Here is a 15,026-nt window from a genome sequence, read left to right as displayed (position 1 = left end):
CGGCTAGCCCCGTCTGGTCTCGCCCCGTAGCGTTGACACCCTTCCCCGACAAAACCCCCCCATCGGCAGCGGCTGTGCTGTACCGTCGACATGGCAAGGAAATATCGCATTTTCTTAACTAAAGATGAAAATCTTCCAAGTCGTTTGGAATGAGTGAGTAGCGGCCCCGTTACAGAGAACGTTTGTGTGGGTTTGTTTTCAGTGGCATTTGCGATGCAGAGCTCGGAACGGCAGCCTTGGTTTGTTCGTTAGCATATTAGCATTGCTTGCCTTCAGCCGAGCGACGGGAGTATTTTGTATTCGCACCTTCTGCAAAACGCCAATAAAGCACTCACCCATCGCTTCTCCGAAGCGGTTAACATAATCGCAAAAGACAAGATTTCACGCCATTTCGGTTGCTTTGGTTTCCCAATGTTACATAATCTCCCTAGCCCTCACTTCGCTGCTTCGTCCACAGTTTTCTTGATATAATACATGGCGCATCAGATCAATATCCGTCGAAATGTTAAGAAAATGGTAGCGTCCTAATCCCCCCCCCCCGATGATATATTGAAGCGTGAAAGTAACTTAAGTTGTTTATTGCCACGGCGTTTGCTCGCTAGCTCGCTTAGCCACCCGTAGATAGCCGCACGGTGCTAACAAGTCAGCTTTTGCCCCCCGTAAGTCAGCTGAGTGAGGGCTTTCTATCAGTTACCCACACGGTACGTATGACACGATAGCTACGACAGCAGACTACTGGAGCCTACAATCAAAGAATGCTTGCGGCTTAATGCTACTTTAATTCTATTGGCAAACGTCAGCTTCACAACAAGTTCGGAATAGCGTAGAGAGGCTATTAGCTAATTCAAGCACCCTTTGTCCATAGGCTCAGTGGCGAGCAGCACGAATAAGTAGGCCACATAAGTAGTTGTTTTGGGCTTGTTTGCTCTTGAACCCACAACGATAGTTGCTCACAATTCTTCGGATTTGCATTTGGGACACTTGAATACCTCTGGCGTTTTGTTTGGATGTTGAATGCTTAAATAGCGCTAAAATAGGGCAAGGACTCGCTAATTGTTGTGAGTATGAATTATTGGGTTGTTATGTGACATGAAAATGCATACCAGTGTTTACTGACAGTAAAATGTCTTGCTTCCCCCCCCCCCTCTCTTTCCAGTATTCATCGTGTGATGTGACCCAGAATCCACAATGTGTGAGGACATTTAGTTCGGAAGAAAACAATTCTTGATTCCAGTGGAATCTTTCATATATATTATTATTATTATTATTATTATATTTTTTTTCTGTCATAGTTTATACATATTTGCACACACTCGTCCCCACCCACTTATAATCATCATGCCAGTTCAAGCACCACAGTGGACAGAGTTCCTGCTCTGTCCGATCTGCACACAAACATTTGAGGAGACCGTTCGACGGCCCATCAGTTTGGGCTGTGGACACACCGTCTGCAAGATGTGCCTGAACAAGCTGCACCGCAAGGCCTGTCCCTTTGACCAAACGGCCATCAGCACGGACATCGAGCAGTTGCCTGTCAACACAGCCCTGCTGCAACTGGTGGGAGGCCAGGTGGGACACCTTTACTCTTTAATTACAATGTTTCACAACTTTTATTGAGCCCAAGACACATGTTTTACATTAGAAAAGTTCCAGGGCACACTATCAAGTAAAAATTGTCCCCAAAACTACAGCGCTACCTTGACTTAGGAGTAGGGATGACATCACAACACATTTATTTTAGTGTACGTCTAACCTATTAGAGCAAAACATTTGTGGATAATCTGAGTCTGATACAGATTAATTTATTGCCTGTCTTGGTCTACATGGGAAGAGGACTTTGAATGCATAATCTCATTTTAAATCACAATATTGAGGGAGAGAAAAAATGGCAATGAGGTTGTTTTTCCAAAATCATTGGTGAGCGTGCTCAATTTCCTTGTATATCAAATCAATTTTTGAGTCAGATTCCTCTGCAATTCATGAAGATGCATTAGCACCAATAATTCCTACTTGTCAAATCATTTAAATGCATAACATTTGCCGAAACCTTTTTTTTTTTTTTTTTGACTGATGATGCCGCTCAGCTTGTGAGATGTTTGGGCATATTGTTATCTCCAATGGTATGTGTGGCTTTGCACACTTAATTCCAATAAATTCTGTTGCATCGATGGCAAACTAACCTAAATTGGTCAGTTTCAAGCTCAGGGCGTTTGATATCAGAGGTTCACTCTACTAAAAATAGGAGAAAATCAAGATGATGTCCTATTGGGGCAGCCAGTCTAATTTGTACGCCGCCATTCACCCAAAGTCAGCAGGAATAAGCTTCAGCTCACCTGTGACCATAATGAGGACAAGTGCTAAAAAACATAGATGGGCAGATATTTTGATATGGTAATGAATTCTATTTCTAGTCCTCTCTAATTTGGGCCTTGAATTGAAAATGGAACTGCCTCAAAGGAACAGCTAAAAATAGAAATGGTTCTTAGATATTTCCATGGTGTTTGTTCATGCTGTAGTGGGTGATGACAGTTAAAAGATTCAGTACATGTGGCCAAGTCATGAGCTTCCAACAATTTGAGAGGCTTATTCCTTTAACTCTGATGATGAATCATGAAGATGGCGTCTTTCTGTGCAAGAATTGATTATTTTGCATACATTTGCCTCAATTTACACAAAATAATCATCTGACTGCATCATGTGATCTGATCGGCTGACTGACCTTTTGGAGAGGGCCCAGGAATAATCTACTTCATATATCCACTGAGAGCAAAAAAAAAAAAAAAAAGGATCTTCCTCCTCTAATTTCCTGTTCACAATCTCAGCACTTCCAGCATGTTCTACTCTTAGTATGCCATTTGCAAACTGTTAGTTGGTGTATTATTTAGTTTGGCATTGACCCAATTTCACTGAGAGCTTTGTGCTTATTGAGCCTTTTTCAATTCCCCCTCATTGTGCGCAGGTTCCTAAGGCTCAGCCAGTTGCCTTGATTAGCAGTCCTGAGGACACTCAGCACTATGAGGAGGCGAGGCAGTGCGTGGAGGAGCTGGCCCTCTACCTGAAGCCCCTCAGCAACACGCGAGGTGCTCCAACATGCACGCTCGTCATATGCGCTTGATCATCTTTTATGACCAGTTCTCATTCCTGCCCCCCTTTCACAATAATCTCGGCAGATCCATTGCAGGCCGTCAGCGTGCTATCGGAGTCGGAATACAATAGCATTAGTGTGTAATCACTGGTGTCGGCACCACATTGTGCGTTTTCCGGTGCGGTTGAGTCGCATGCCCCGACCGCTTACTCACGGCAATTAGTGCACGTGATGAATGAATTTTACATCCTGATTGACCAGGCTGCTTTTTGCTTGGGCACAAGCTTACATCATCGGTGTGATTTGTGAGGAGATAATTTTGGACAAGTCAACCAGATGGTGCGTTATTTCACTAAAGCGCTGCTACTAACATTTTAATGATGATCTAACAGCAAAGAGCTGTGTGTTGATTGTCGTTGGCACTTCAGCTCTTTTAAGCAGTAAAACCCTTAGTTTCCAAAAATAAAACGAGATTTATTTTTCGATTTGGCAACCATGATAGTCATCTGTAATGGCATGCCAATGGCATGTTGTGATACAACTCCTCACATGCCGTTCCAGTCCTCCTCACTAATCAGGTTGACTGTTCGTTGTGTTCGACAAGGGAAATTTGAAAACGTTCAGTTGATCCTGTAAAACTTGAGTCAGCGTGTCATGCCTTTGAGCTGTTGCTGCCAACATCAACACATGAGAGAGAACAAACATGTTGAGTCTCATAAAAATGTCTGGACGAAGCAACAAAACATTGCGTGACTTGTGACTGTTAGGAATTATAAATGTCAGGACCGACTACTTGATAAGTTTCTTTAGCACAGCAATGAAGACCTGGCGTGTATCCACCTTTAGCTTTTACACAGAACTCTTTCATCACAAAATTGGATGATGTAAATGGCAGCATCTGGTGTGACATTAAAAAAAAAAAAACCAAAAAAACTTGTTGGACAATGCAGCTGGGTGGGAAAAGTGAATGTCGAGCGTGCCCTAGGGCGGTCAATGCGACTACGGCTTCACTGCCACAACCATTTTTATACAGAACAGCAGAAAAATACCAGCTTTTACACAGTTTCAAAAGGGGTTTTCATTTGTGAACTCGTGCTTGAAATTATGATTGTCAATGTCACTATGTTGGTGAAAGTCATGTAAAACAAATTCATGCAACCTGCCATTATGGTGGCTAATGTATCATTTAGCAAACTGCAGCAAGTGTACTATTTCGATTTAGCTCACTAACTTGGCATGCAATAAATTAAAAATGCGTCAGTCAGTATTGCCAAGTCCTTAAAATAAGCAGTATTGATTGTGCAATGTTGACCGTAGCCCTGTTTAAAACATGTACAGTGAAGAACAACCCATGGGTTCCACAGAAAATTAACATGGAACTACAAATAGGTAGGGGTGGGGAAGCGGGGGTTTTTCACCGTACTTCCAAGGCACACATGCAAATAAAGTTTGACAGGCACTTAAAAGGTTGAAGATTTCTCATGTCGGAAAATGACTGATGAATCTCTTGGCCTAATATTTCACCAGGGGTTGGTCTGAGCAGCACGACCCAAAGTATGCTGAGTCGACCCATGCAGAGGAAACTGGTCACTCTGGTCCACTGCCAGCTAGTGGAAGAGGAGGGCCGCGTCCGGGCCATGAGGGCCGCCCGCTCTCTGGGTGAGCGAACGGTTACGGAGCTCATCTTGCAGCACCAGAACCCCCAGCAGTTGTCCTCCAACCTGTGGGCTGCTGTCCGTGCGCGTGGGTGTCAGTTTCTTGGCCCAGGTAGATTGCCCGCCACTACAGCACCCCTACCCCGCCAAAAAAACCCAAAACAAAAACCGACTGATGTCTAATTTTGATCATTTCTCCAAGCGATGCAAGAAGAGGCCCTGAAACTGGTCCTCCTTGCACTGGAGGACGGCTCGGCTCTGTCTCGGAAGGTTTTGGTTCTCTTTGTGGTCCAGAGGCTTGAACCTCGCTTTCCACAGGCCTCCAAGACGAGCATCGGCCATGTGGTGCAGCTCCTCTACAGGGCCTCCTGCTTCAAGGTATGCCAGTGAAACTTTTTTTTTTCAGTTTCTTCAGTACAACAATTTTGTTCTTTTGAGTATCATTCTTTGGTCCAGTGAATATTCTGGTCATTCGTAGTACCGTAACGGCTGAGAAAAACGGACACGGTTAAAAAGAATGTATGTTCTTCTATGACTGTCTAGGTGACCAAACGTGACGAAGATTCATCCCTCATGCAACTTAAGGAGGAGTTCCGTACTTACGAGGCTCTGCGGCGCGAGCACGACTCCCAGATCGTGCAAATTGCCATGGAGGGCGGCTTGCGCATCGCACCCGACCAGTGGTCTTCTCTCTTATATGGCGACCAGTCGCACAAATCACACATGCAGTCTATCATAGATAAGGTGTGTTCCCTTGTGGTGTACTTAAAAGTACTGTATTTGCCCCTTCTTAAATTTGAATTTTTTTCGCCGAGTTTCTCTGACCGTGGTTCGTTGGCGTCCTCGAACGCTTTAGAAGAGATGTCACTTGCTTTAGTTTTCATCTTGAATTTCTTTGGATTAGGGTATTTTGTTGCAGTTTAAGAGATTTTTTGGCCCACTTCTTTTTTGTCAGATCCATTCTAAGCGGTTTTGGGTGGTGGAACTCAAGCTTGGGTGTGGTCCGTGAAAAGTAACTCAGCTTTCCCAAAAAATGTGATGAACCAGTTATTCATGACTTGACAAGGGATTGGCGGGTGCTTTCTTTCACTCGGCCAAAGTAGCTTTGAATATTTTTTTTTCTTTCATCTATAATGTCACCATTTACAAACTGCGTTTTGTTATTTAATTGGATTATATTTGTCCGATGTTTGCATTTGTTTGATGCTTTTAAACATTACAGCATTAATAAGATAAAAAAAGGAATTTGAGAAGGAGGCAATTTTTTTTCCACGGTACTGAACACACTTACAATGTTTTGCATGTTTTTCAAAGCGTATTTGATAAGGCGGCCTGCCAAGCATAAAAGCACTGACGCGTTGACTCCCTGTTTCCGTGTGACCTACATAGCTGCAGACCCCAGCGTCCTTTGCCCAGAGTGTCCAAGAGCTCACAATTGCCCTGCAGAGGACTGGAGACCCAGCCAACCTTAACAGGCTGCGGCCTCACCTTGAACTGCTCGCCAACATTGATCCCAGCCCCGGTAAGAATAAAGCAAAAGCGTTCCAACTATTTGTATCGAGCAAGACAAAATAGCTGAGCTGCGAGCTGAATTGTAAAGTACCGTCCAGGTATGAAATTGTACGATTAAAACATAATCCCCGCTTTGCAAATTTCACACCCAGACGCTCCCCCTCCCACGTGGGAGCAGCTCGAGAAGGGCTTGGTGGCGGTGAAGACGGTCGTGCATGGACTTGTGGACTTCATCCAGAACCACAGCAAGAAAGGAGCTGACCCTCAACAGGTACTCGTTTGTCACTTTATAAAAATGCATACAGTGGTTGTTTTCCATGGAGTAATAAGCAAAATCTGTTTGTAGCCTCCTCAACACAGCAAGTACAAGACGTACATGTGCCGTGACATGAAACTGAAAGGCGGCTGTCCCCGTGGAGCGAGCTGCACCTTTGCTCACTCTCAGGAAGAACTGGAGAAGTCAGTCTCAATTCATTCCATATTGGGGTGGAATATATACATTGCTTTCTCTCTCGAAGTATTTAAACGTCCGTTGTTTTTATTTGTACACATTAGATATCGAAAGATGAATAAGCGCTTGGCAGCTCGCCTCCCCGGTTCAGGCGGCCCAGAAGAGGGACTTTCCCTCGACGTGGCCATGACCAGGAAGCCTTCGCCCCTCACTAACGGGAGCATTGCACCCTCCCTGCCCCAGCTCATCGCTCGCGGTGCAGACACGGTCCCATATGAACTGCTGCGGAAGCCCCTCATGGACGGAGGGAGTCCAAGTGCCCCGGGATCACCACCTGACCTGTGAGTAGAGAAGTTCCGATACTTCTGGATGCATTCTTGCGCAGTCGAGTAAGCCGAGATATTCAAGATCCATCTCTGGCACTGGGAAAAAAAATCATGAATCAAAATCACAACATGCCAGAAAATTTGATGTTTAAAAAAAAAAAAACAAAGCATTTCAAAATATTGGCTTCCAGATTGTCTAGCATTCATAATACTTGTGCACCCGTGGCTGTTGCTGAAGAGGATATTTACTGACCTATAAAGATTTGGACTCACTATTTTCTACTTAGGCTGGACCCTGTGCCCAAGACTGGTATACCTCTGCCACCTCATGCCCTGGCTCACCCGCGGATGGCTCCAGAGCATCTCTCCGGTGTGAAACAAATGCCTGTCGCCCGAGGTTCGCCCGTGTATCCCCAGCAGCAGCTCCCTGAGATGTTTTACTCTGACACGCGACCCCCACCATCTGCTTCCCAGTATGAGCCACCACAGTATCCACCAGGTATGATTTAGCTAAACACGCTAACGCGCATCTGTGTTGCTTCCGTAAACGGACATTTCTTTCCTGATTTTTCAGGGTACCCCTACCAGCAGCCACCGCAGTATGTTTCTCGGGATTACATCCGTAACCCTCCACCCCCTAGCGACTCAGGAGCACCTTACCACGACCCATATCCTGGTTACGGCCCATCAGAGCGCCCTTACCAGTCCCCCCACTCGGGTCCCCCCTTTTCGTACCCTCACCCGTCACACTATGAACGTGTACGCCACGGGGCCTACACTGGCCCGCCGCCTCCCACGCAGCCTTACCCATCTCAGAGGGATGGTCTCGTCAGGATAAGCTCCACGCCATTGGATGTTTCCCCGCAATCAGCCGGACAGACTAACTCCATGTACCACCACGAGCCCAGTGTGCGGGATAGATACCCGGCCGAAAGCTACTACCCACCTGGGGCCCAATCACAAACCATGAGGACTTGTGTCAGGGTGAGCCGTTTTCAATCAGTTGTAGTTCTTGATGTATCCCCGCTCTATCCTGGCTCATCGTTAGGCAGCAATTGCCTTTTATTTATTTTGCTGGGGGGGTTAACTGAATGCCGCACTTACTTACTGTAATGCCCTCTCATGACGGAAGCTGTTTATTGAACACCAGGAGATACAACGCAATGAACACGGTCACGCAGGATCTGCTGTCAGCCACAGCTCACACTCACACAGACTCACCAATGTCACGTCACCCCACCAGACTCTGCTCGTGTGTATACCAATACTACAATTCACACCGTTTTGCAGTGTGACTGTGCAATGATTAATTGATAACTAATTATCAAATTAATCAATATTTTAAAACACAATCTTTTGAGACGCCCTCTTTACTTTTAATTGGCCAAATCTAGGAATTACAGCCTTTTAAGAGTAAATATTCTCAGATTGGTATAGTCCTCCAAGAATTAATTATTAAAATAATCATTAGTTGCAGCCCTCATTCAAATACTTAAATTTTTTTTTTTTTAAAATGTGTTTTCACTGCATGTCATCTTTCAATGTGGTCATCCAGCATTCCAAGCAGTCCAGCAACTTCATGTTTCGTTCCATGTCGCAGGCATCATATGCCGGGTCCCAGCCCAGTCTGGACTATCTCCACCGCCGCCGCCTGGAGCTCCTCTCGCAGCTGGAGGAAAGGAAAGTCATCTCTCCTCCACCCTTTGCCGCCTCCCCTACACTCTCGCACCCGTTTCCCAGCGACTACCCTCCTGAGGTCAGCACCGTGTCAATTTCTTCCTACTGTTAATGATTTCACTTGAGTCGATTCGGTTGCAACACAATGTGATTTGTTTTGTGGGTACTTCTGCAGTATGGCGACGAGAGCTCCAATAGCATCGGGAAATGCAGAGAGCCAGACTACGCTGGCCAATACTCGCCCTGGTCGTGTGATACCATTAGCTCCTACATTGGCTCTAAGGATGCCAAACCCAAAGATGTTATGGTTCCTGATACCATGGACATGATGGTGAGTTGAGAGTACAAACAGAATAAATAGAAAGAAACAACAGAACCCTAAAAAGTTCTTACTGATCTTCATGTCTCCTGTCAGAATGTGGACGCTAAGGTTCTGAGGGAACCATCGCTGGAGGCTCCTCGCAGGGGGGCAGAAGTGAAGGACGACGACCCCATTATTCCATTTGGTCCCCAGCCCACCGTGTCACGCTTTGGTGCCATCTCCCGTACCTCCAAGACGGGTTACCAGACCGGCCCTGTCCAAGCTATGGTCTCCACAACCCAGAACCCAAACTCTAAACACATGTCCATGGCCGGTGCGAGAAAAAAAATGTCATACTATCTCAGCACAAATTTGTTTTCGTCAGCCGCGCGTTAATGTACGATTTCCGTTCCATCAGAATACATGTATGGAAGCCATGCAGGGTGGGGCGGAACCTCGTACCCTTCCCACCAGGCAGCCCAGGACAGAGAACAGTTAAAGATTGAGCTGCAGCAGGTCAACCAGCAGATCAACCAACAGACGCAGATGCAAAGCATGGAGGTTCATGTTCTGTGCAGAATTTTTATTTTTATTTTTTGGAATGATGTCACATGGATGTCGTGCTTTGGCCTTGCATATCTTAAAGGGGAAGTCAAGAGACAAATTATAAAATAGAGTCTATGCCAAGTCAGTCAACAGCCAGCCAAGTCTAAACTCTCCTTTGCGATGTCACACTCGCCAGCCCAGGCCCCTCCTCTTCTAAAGCTTCACACACACAGTCGCAGATGCAACAGTAGAATGTGAGGATGGCAACTCCAAATAGACAAAAATAATACCTGCCTAACAGTGCTAAATCTTTTTTTTTCCAAAATTGATCAAGGGGATAATTGGTAGATTGCTCCACTGTTAAAAAAAAAGTTGCAGCACAAACATAAAGTTCATTATTTATGTATTTATTTTAACACTTGACTTCACTTGTACATATGTATTGTTGCTGTTGGCGAGAAACCTACTTCCGACTTTGGTCAAGTTCATTTTTTTTCCCCCTCACAAAGCCATACTATTGAATTGCCCCCACGTGGGTCTGTTCATTTCACAACCAAATCTAAAAAGTGTTGAAAATAGGTTCCTTCTTGTGTTCACAGTCTGCCAGTAACCCTTTACTGCTGCAGAGAGAAGCCAGTGCCTTAGCAGGCCCGCCGGTGACCAGCAGCCAAGTTCAGGCTGCCGCCGCCGCTCAGTCGCAGCAGGGCCCCAAGTGGCCAACAGGGGGGGCCAGTGCTGCGGCAGTCTCCAGCGAACAGCTAAGCCTGGAGCTCCACCAGGTGGAGAGAGAGATTGGAAAACGCACCCGTGAAATGGCTCTGGTGAGAATACTTTGAACCGTTGTCATTTGGCCATTTACAATGATTCAGATACGTGAGAGCACAGCTGCAGACACCAAAGACCACATGAGTAGCCTGTCGGTCTATTCTCAACAAGTTCACCAGTGAATGGGACGTTGTGATTTTCTTGGAATGGTGTAGAATGCAGAAGTGTTCATTTGAAAATGTAAACATGGCTTTCGACTCATAGAAACAGTGTTGCTATTTGATATTTCCTTCCTATGGGCGCAAAAGTAACATGATCGGGATTATCATTTCATCAATTCGTCAACATTAGAACCACAGACATTTAACACAGCAAAATGTTGATTTGTGAATCCAGGAGAACCAAGTGGCCCACGAGGTCCAGCAGTACAAGATGAAATCGGCTGAGAATGGACAGCCTGAGCACAAGACTCAGCTGGAAGAAATCTCCCTTGCGCTCGGGTAAGTTGAAGCGTGTTTGTATATTCTCACATCTCACTCCCCAAGTGGTCTCTCTCGTCACCTGGCTTCCTTTTTTTTTTTTTTCTTTTTAATGTGGTGAAATGTCTGCGCAGTGAGGTGTCAAACGGCTCCAGTAGTCTGCAAGAAGGTGCAGTGGGCGGGTCCATGCTGTCACTGACAAACAAGACGTCTACGATGAGCCTGTGTGCTGACCCGGTCGGCACGGGCTCAGAAACGCAGAAGAACGGGGTTGTCCATTCCTGCTCTTAAGCAGTACACACACACACACACACACACACAGAAGATGCTCTGTTAAAAAGCATGCACAGGCATACATACACATTCGATTTAGAAGATGAGCAGTATCTGCCGTGATATGTATTTTCTTTCTTTTTGTTCTGTGAATGAGCTTTTTTTTTTTTCTTTTAATAATTAATGACTTTCCTCGCCTGGAAACCAGAGCAAATGTTAACATTTCTTTGTGTGTTTTTGTTGTTCCTTCTCTTTTTTTCCCCCCTTTGAATTCTAGACTTAACAAGGCTCACATTCAGGAAGAGGAACAGGGTGGTGATGGTGACAGTGGCACTGAAAAGGGAATCACTTGTCCCACCTCTGAACGCCCCCCCCCCCACACACACACACACACACACAAACACACTCAACATTCTTATCACATGGCGTGCAAAACAACAATAACAGAAAAACGGTTACCGAGGCAAGCAGCCTCCGGATTCTATCGCCATACTTACGCGTGGAGGAGAGCAGCAACTCGCACGTCAGACCTACCCCCCCCCCCCCCCCGAATTGTTTAAAAAAAAACACAGAAAAGAAAAGTGGTTGCACAGATCCAGATGGTCTGGGAAGGGAAAGAACACCACCTGACTGCCACGAGAAGCATGAAATATTTTATTTTTTTTAATGAATGCATTTTTAGGATGTCTTGTCTTTTTTTTTTTTTGCATACTTAACAGCAGTATATTAAATATTTAATGGAAGCATTCTGTTTTAAAGATTGCATCTTTGTTGATAAGGGAATGTGCTTCTTCCTCACCCACTGTGGTCACAATCTTGCACCCCCCCAAAAAAAAAAACAAAACATAAAGCAAAAGTGCTTTAGCTGAAAGCACGTCCTCAGGCCGACTGCATCCTCCTGCATCAAGGTCAAACTTGACAGATGAGACTTTCCCTCCTCAGAGCTTCTCGTCTGGCCACTCACAAAAAGCCTCCCCATTGGGATGATCTCATCACGTGGTCGCCTAACTTCTATGAAGTTGCCCCCCCTTTTTTATTTTTGGGTTTTCATGCTTTACATTGTTAGGGTTTTGGGGGACAGGGAAGCTCAGGCAGGCTGTTTTGTGTGCACTCCAAACCATCAGGAACTGCCAGGAAATGTTTTCACAGCAGCAGCGTTCACTGCACATATTTCAGAATCATCACATGCTCCAGTGCTGTCATCATCACCACCGCCATCATCACCACTAGGCGAGGCGCTCTGTTACGTTTACTGCCGTCACATGACACAGAGGCCGCCACGGAGTCTGTTGGAGGTGGACGCCAATGTTTTTTTTTGTGTCCGGAGCTCTTCTCGATACCCCCCTGTTTTTAACCCCTCCGCAAAGTGCTACATTTATCGTTTAGGTACACAGCTCACTTATACATACGAGTATGTATACATACATTAATATACTAAAGCACTATTAACGTGCCACCTCTTATTCTACTCGCTCAGCATTTATATTAAATGATCTCTACTTTAGAATCGAGATGTTTTTTTGTTTTGGTTTTTTTTGTTTTGGTTTTGACGGTTTATTTTTCTGTCCACTGGTTGCCAACACAGACTTTATCCTTTCCCAGACGAAGGACTTTCTGTGCGCATTTGACGTGTGTTCACTTAAATCTTTTGTGTTCAAACAAAGATAAGACTATGCTTCCGAAGAAGACAAAAACAATTCTGTAACTTTTGGGGGAGGGAGGGGGAGAATTTTTTTGAGGGGGGACTTTAATGGAGCTTTGTGTGTGTTTGTTGTATTGTAGAAAATGTACCCTCGGTTTTTTCCCCCTTTTTAATTTCCTTTGCCCTCAAATTGTGCTGTAATTGATGAAGATGAGAAAAGCGTTCACATCGCCCCTGAAGAGAATACCCAGCAAGATGACTTAAAGACTGACCTCGGATCATCCTCATATTTCTAAATATTAAGGCCTAAGTGGTATGATGCCGCAATGTCATAATTGCCCCTTTATAAACAATGAAATACTGCCAAAACAATTTTTTTTTCAAGGAACTGTTTTTGGCCCTTTTTTTTTTTTTTTTTTTTTTTGCTTTCTGCAATAGAATGACTGTGACCTGCAAATCAACAGCTGCTGTACTTGGGTAACATTCACAGTCATTTAAAAAAAATTTATGCTCTCCGTTGAGCTGTTTTTGTCACTTTATCAAAGTACAAGTCAACAAAAAAAAAACTCTGCCTGACTGCTCTCCCAACACCTTTTAGTTTGGACGTCATCACATTTGGGGCTTGACCACATCGCGAAAAGCAAGACATGCTGATTTGATGTTTCCGAGGGGAACTGCTGCCTACTGCCCCCTAACTGACATTGCCCAGTTAAATTCCTCAACTCCCTCTCTTTTTTTTTTTTTTTTTTTTTTTTTTAACCTGAGCTGTGTTACCGCTGTTTGAGGCTCGCCTTTTATTTCACTGACTTAGTGGGCAACAAAAATTGCAAAATGATTTATTTTATTTTTTATGATTGCTTCCCTTGTAAAAATAAAAGTTAAAAAAATCTCTTAAATTAAGGTACAGGTTTAATTTCAGCAAGAAAAAAAAAAGGTTTTATATGTATATTATACTCCATTAAGGAATGTCTAGAATTATCTTCCTCCAATGTGGATGTAGCCATTACGACGCCATTTTGACTTTGTAAGAGAATTCACTGTGTGAAAATTGGTTTGCATTTTTGTATAATACAATCTGCTTTTTTGTTTGTTTGTTTGATACGAGCAAGAGGTCAAACTGGAAGTTTGAGGAGGAAAAAAATAAAATGAACCTGTGAAATTTGACACAAAATGTAACTTATATACTACAGTGATTCCGAGTTTAGGGGGGAAAAGATTAAATGAGATTGCTAACTCTTGAGTGTGGGTGTCACTTTATTACAAATCGTCAGAAATCGTGACATTTTGTCAATGCCAAGTGTTCAGTCAATGCATATTTTCAGCCGTGTGACCAAATGAGTCATCGCGATGGGGATTTTATGCCAAAATGAAATTACCTGACTGGTAGTCGAATGGTTAGTGCATCGGGGTTGCACTGCAGAGGGGCAGGGTTTGATTCCAGCTCCAGCCTTCCTGTGTGTTCTCAAGAACATGCATGGCTGTCCGTTTTCTGATCCGATTCGCGTTTAAAATTCACACCGAGGGACAATATGGAGGATTCATTCCGAGACTGGTAGTCGAATGGTGAGTTTGTTGGTCCTGCCCTGCGGAGGTGCAGGGTTTGATTCCGGCCTTCCTGTGCAATCTCAAAAATGTGCAGAGCCATCCATTTTCGAATCCTCTTCTCCGCACAACTATTCGCGCTCACCTTCACACCAGGGAACAATTCACAAAACGCCTGACTCTAGATGGTCGTCTTTTTCAGCCCAAAACAGGTTTTTAGCCGAAAAAAAACAAACGACCATGTATAGTCAGGCGTTTTTCACCGAAAAAAACGACCATATATAGTAAGGCGTTTTTGGCCGAAAAAAACAACCATGTATAGGAAGGCGTTTTTACCCGAAAAAAACGACCATGTATAGTAAGGCGTTTTTAGTCGAAAAAAACGACCATGTATAGTAAGGCGTTTTTAGCCGAAAAAAACGACCATGTATACTAAGGCGTTTTTACCCCAAAAATCGACCATGTGTAGTCAGGCGTTTTGGGCCGAAAAAAACGACCATGTATAGTAAGGCGTTTTTAGCCGAAAAAAATCGACCATGTATAGTACGGCGTTTTTAGACGAAAAAAACGACCATGTATAGTAAGGCATTTTTAGCCGAAAAAAACGACCATGTAGAGTAAGGCGTTTTTAGCCGAAAAAAACGACCATGTATAGTAAGGCGTTTTTAGTCGAAAAAAACGACCATGTATAGTAAGGCGTTTTTAGCCGAAAAAAACGACCATGTATAGTAAGGCGTTTTTAGCCGAAAAAAACGACCATGTATAGTAAGGC

The 15,026-nt window shown here is 44.3% G+C and overlaps 1 protein-coding gene across 2 annotated transcripts; it reads left to right on the top strand.

Moving 5' to 3' along the window:
• The first annotated feature begins 29 nt into the window (after positions 1 to 29).
• Positions 30 to 13,952, top strand: rc3h1b (ring finger and CCCH-type domains 1b). Of its 2 annotated transcripts, none has more exons than XM_019871644.1 (19): positions 30 to 153; positions 1,157 to 1,569; positions 2,960 to 3,080; positions 4,613 to 4,852; positions 4,943 to 5,118; positions 5,284 to 5,484; positions 6,130 to 6,262; positions 6,405 to 6,523; positions 6,599 to 6,711; positions 6,808 to 7,044; positions 7,317 to 7,528; positions 7,604 to 8,013; positions 8,630 to 8,785; positions 8,882 to 9,037; positions 9,122 to 9,341; positions 9,426 to 9,568; positions 10,153 to 10,374; positions 10,715 to 10,818; positions 10,932 to 13,952. In XM_019871644.1, exons 2-19 carry the CDS (start codon positions 1,339 to 1,341, stop codon positions 11,086 to 11,088), a joined length of 3,351 nt encoding a protein of 1,116 aa, XP_019727203.1. In that variant the 5' UTR covers positions 30 to 153; positions 1,157 to 1,338; the 3' UTR covers positions 11,089 to 13,952. The 2 variants fall into 2 exon arrangements, with proteins under 2 accessions (XP_019727203.1, XP_019727204.1); XM_019871645.1 differs by lacking the exon at positions 30 to 153 and adding an exon at positions 171 to 1,058.
• The last annotated feature ends 1,074 nt before the right edge of the window (positions 13,953 to 15,026 follow it).

The sequence above is a fragment of the Hippocampus comes genome, unplaced genomic scaffold (assembly GCF_001891065.2).
Source record: "Hippocampus comes isolate QL1 unplaced genomic scaffold, H_comes_QL1_v1.1 scaffold217, whole genome shotgun sequence".
Classification (NCBI taxonomy): Eukaryota; Metazoa; Chordata; class Actinopteri; order Syngnathiformes; family Syngnathidae; genus Hippocampus; species Hippocampus comes.
The sequence above is the reverse complement of the archived record's forward strand: the minus strand, read 5'-3'. Positions and strand labels throughout refer to the sequence as shown.

What these genes read in the sequence shown, in the direction of transcription:
- rc3h1b (XM_019871644.1), top strand. Translation starts at nt 1,339, where the DNA reads ATGCCAGTTCAAGCACCACAGTGGACAGAGTTCCTGCTCTGTCCGATC. An exon ending in GCCCCTCAGCAACACGCGAG is followed by an intron (nt 3,081 to 4,612) that starts GTGCTCCAACAT and finishes ATATTTCACCAG; the next exon opens with GGGTTGGTCTGAGCAGCACG. An exon ending in CTGATACCATGGACATGATG is followed by an intron (nt 9,038 to 9,121) that starts GTGAGTTGAGAG and finishes GTCTCCTGTCAG; the next exon opens with AATGTGGACGCTAAGGTTCT.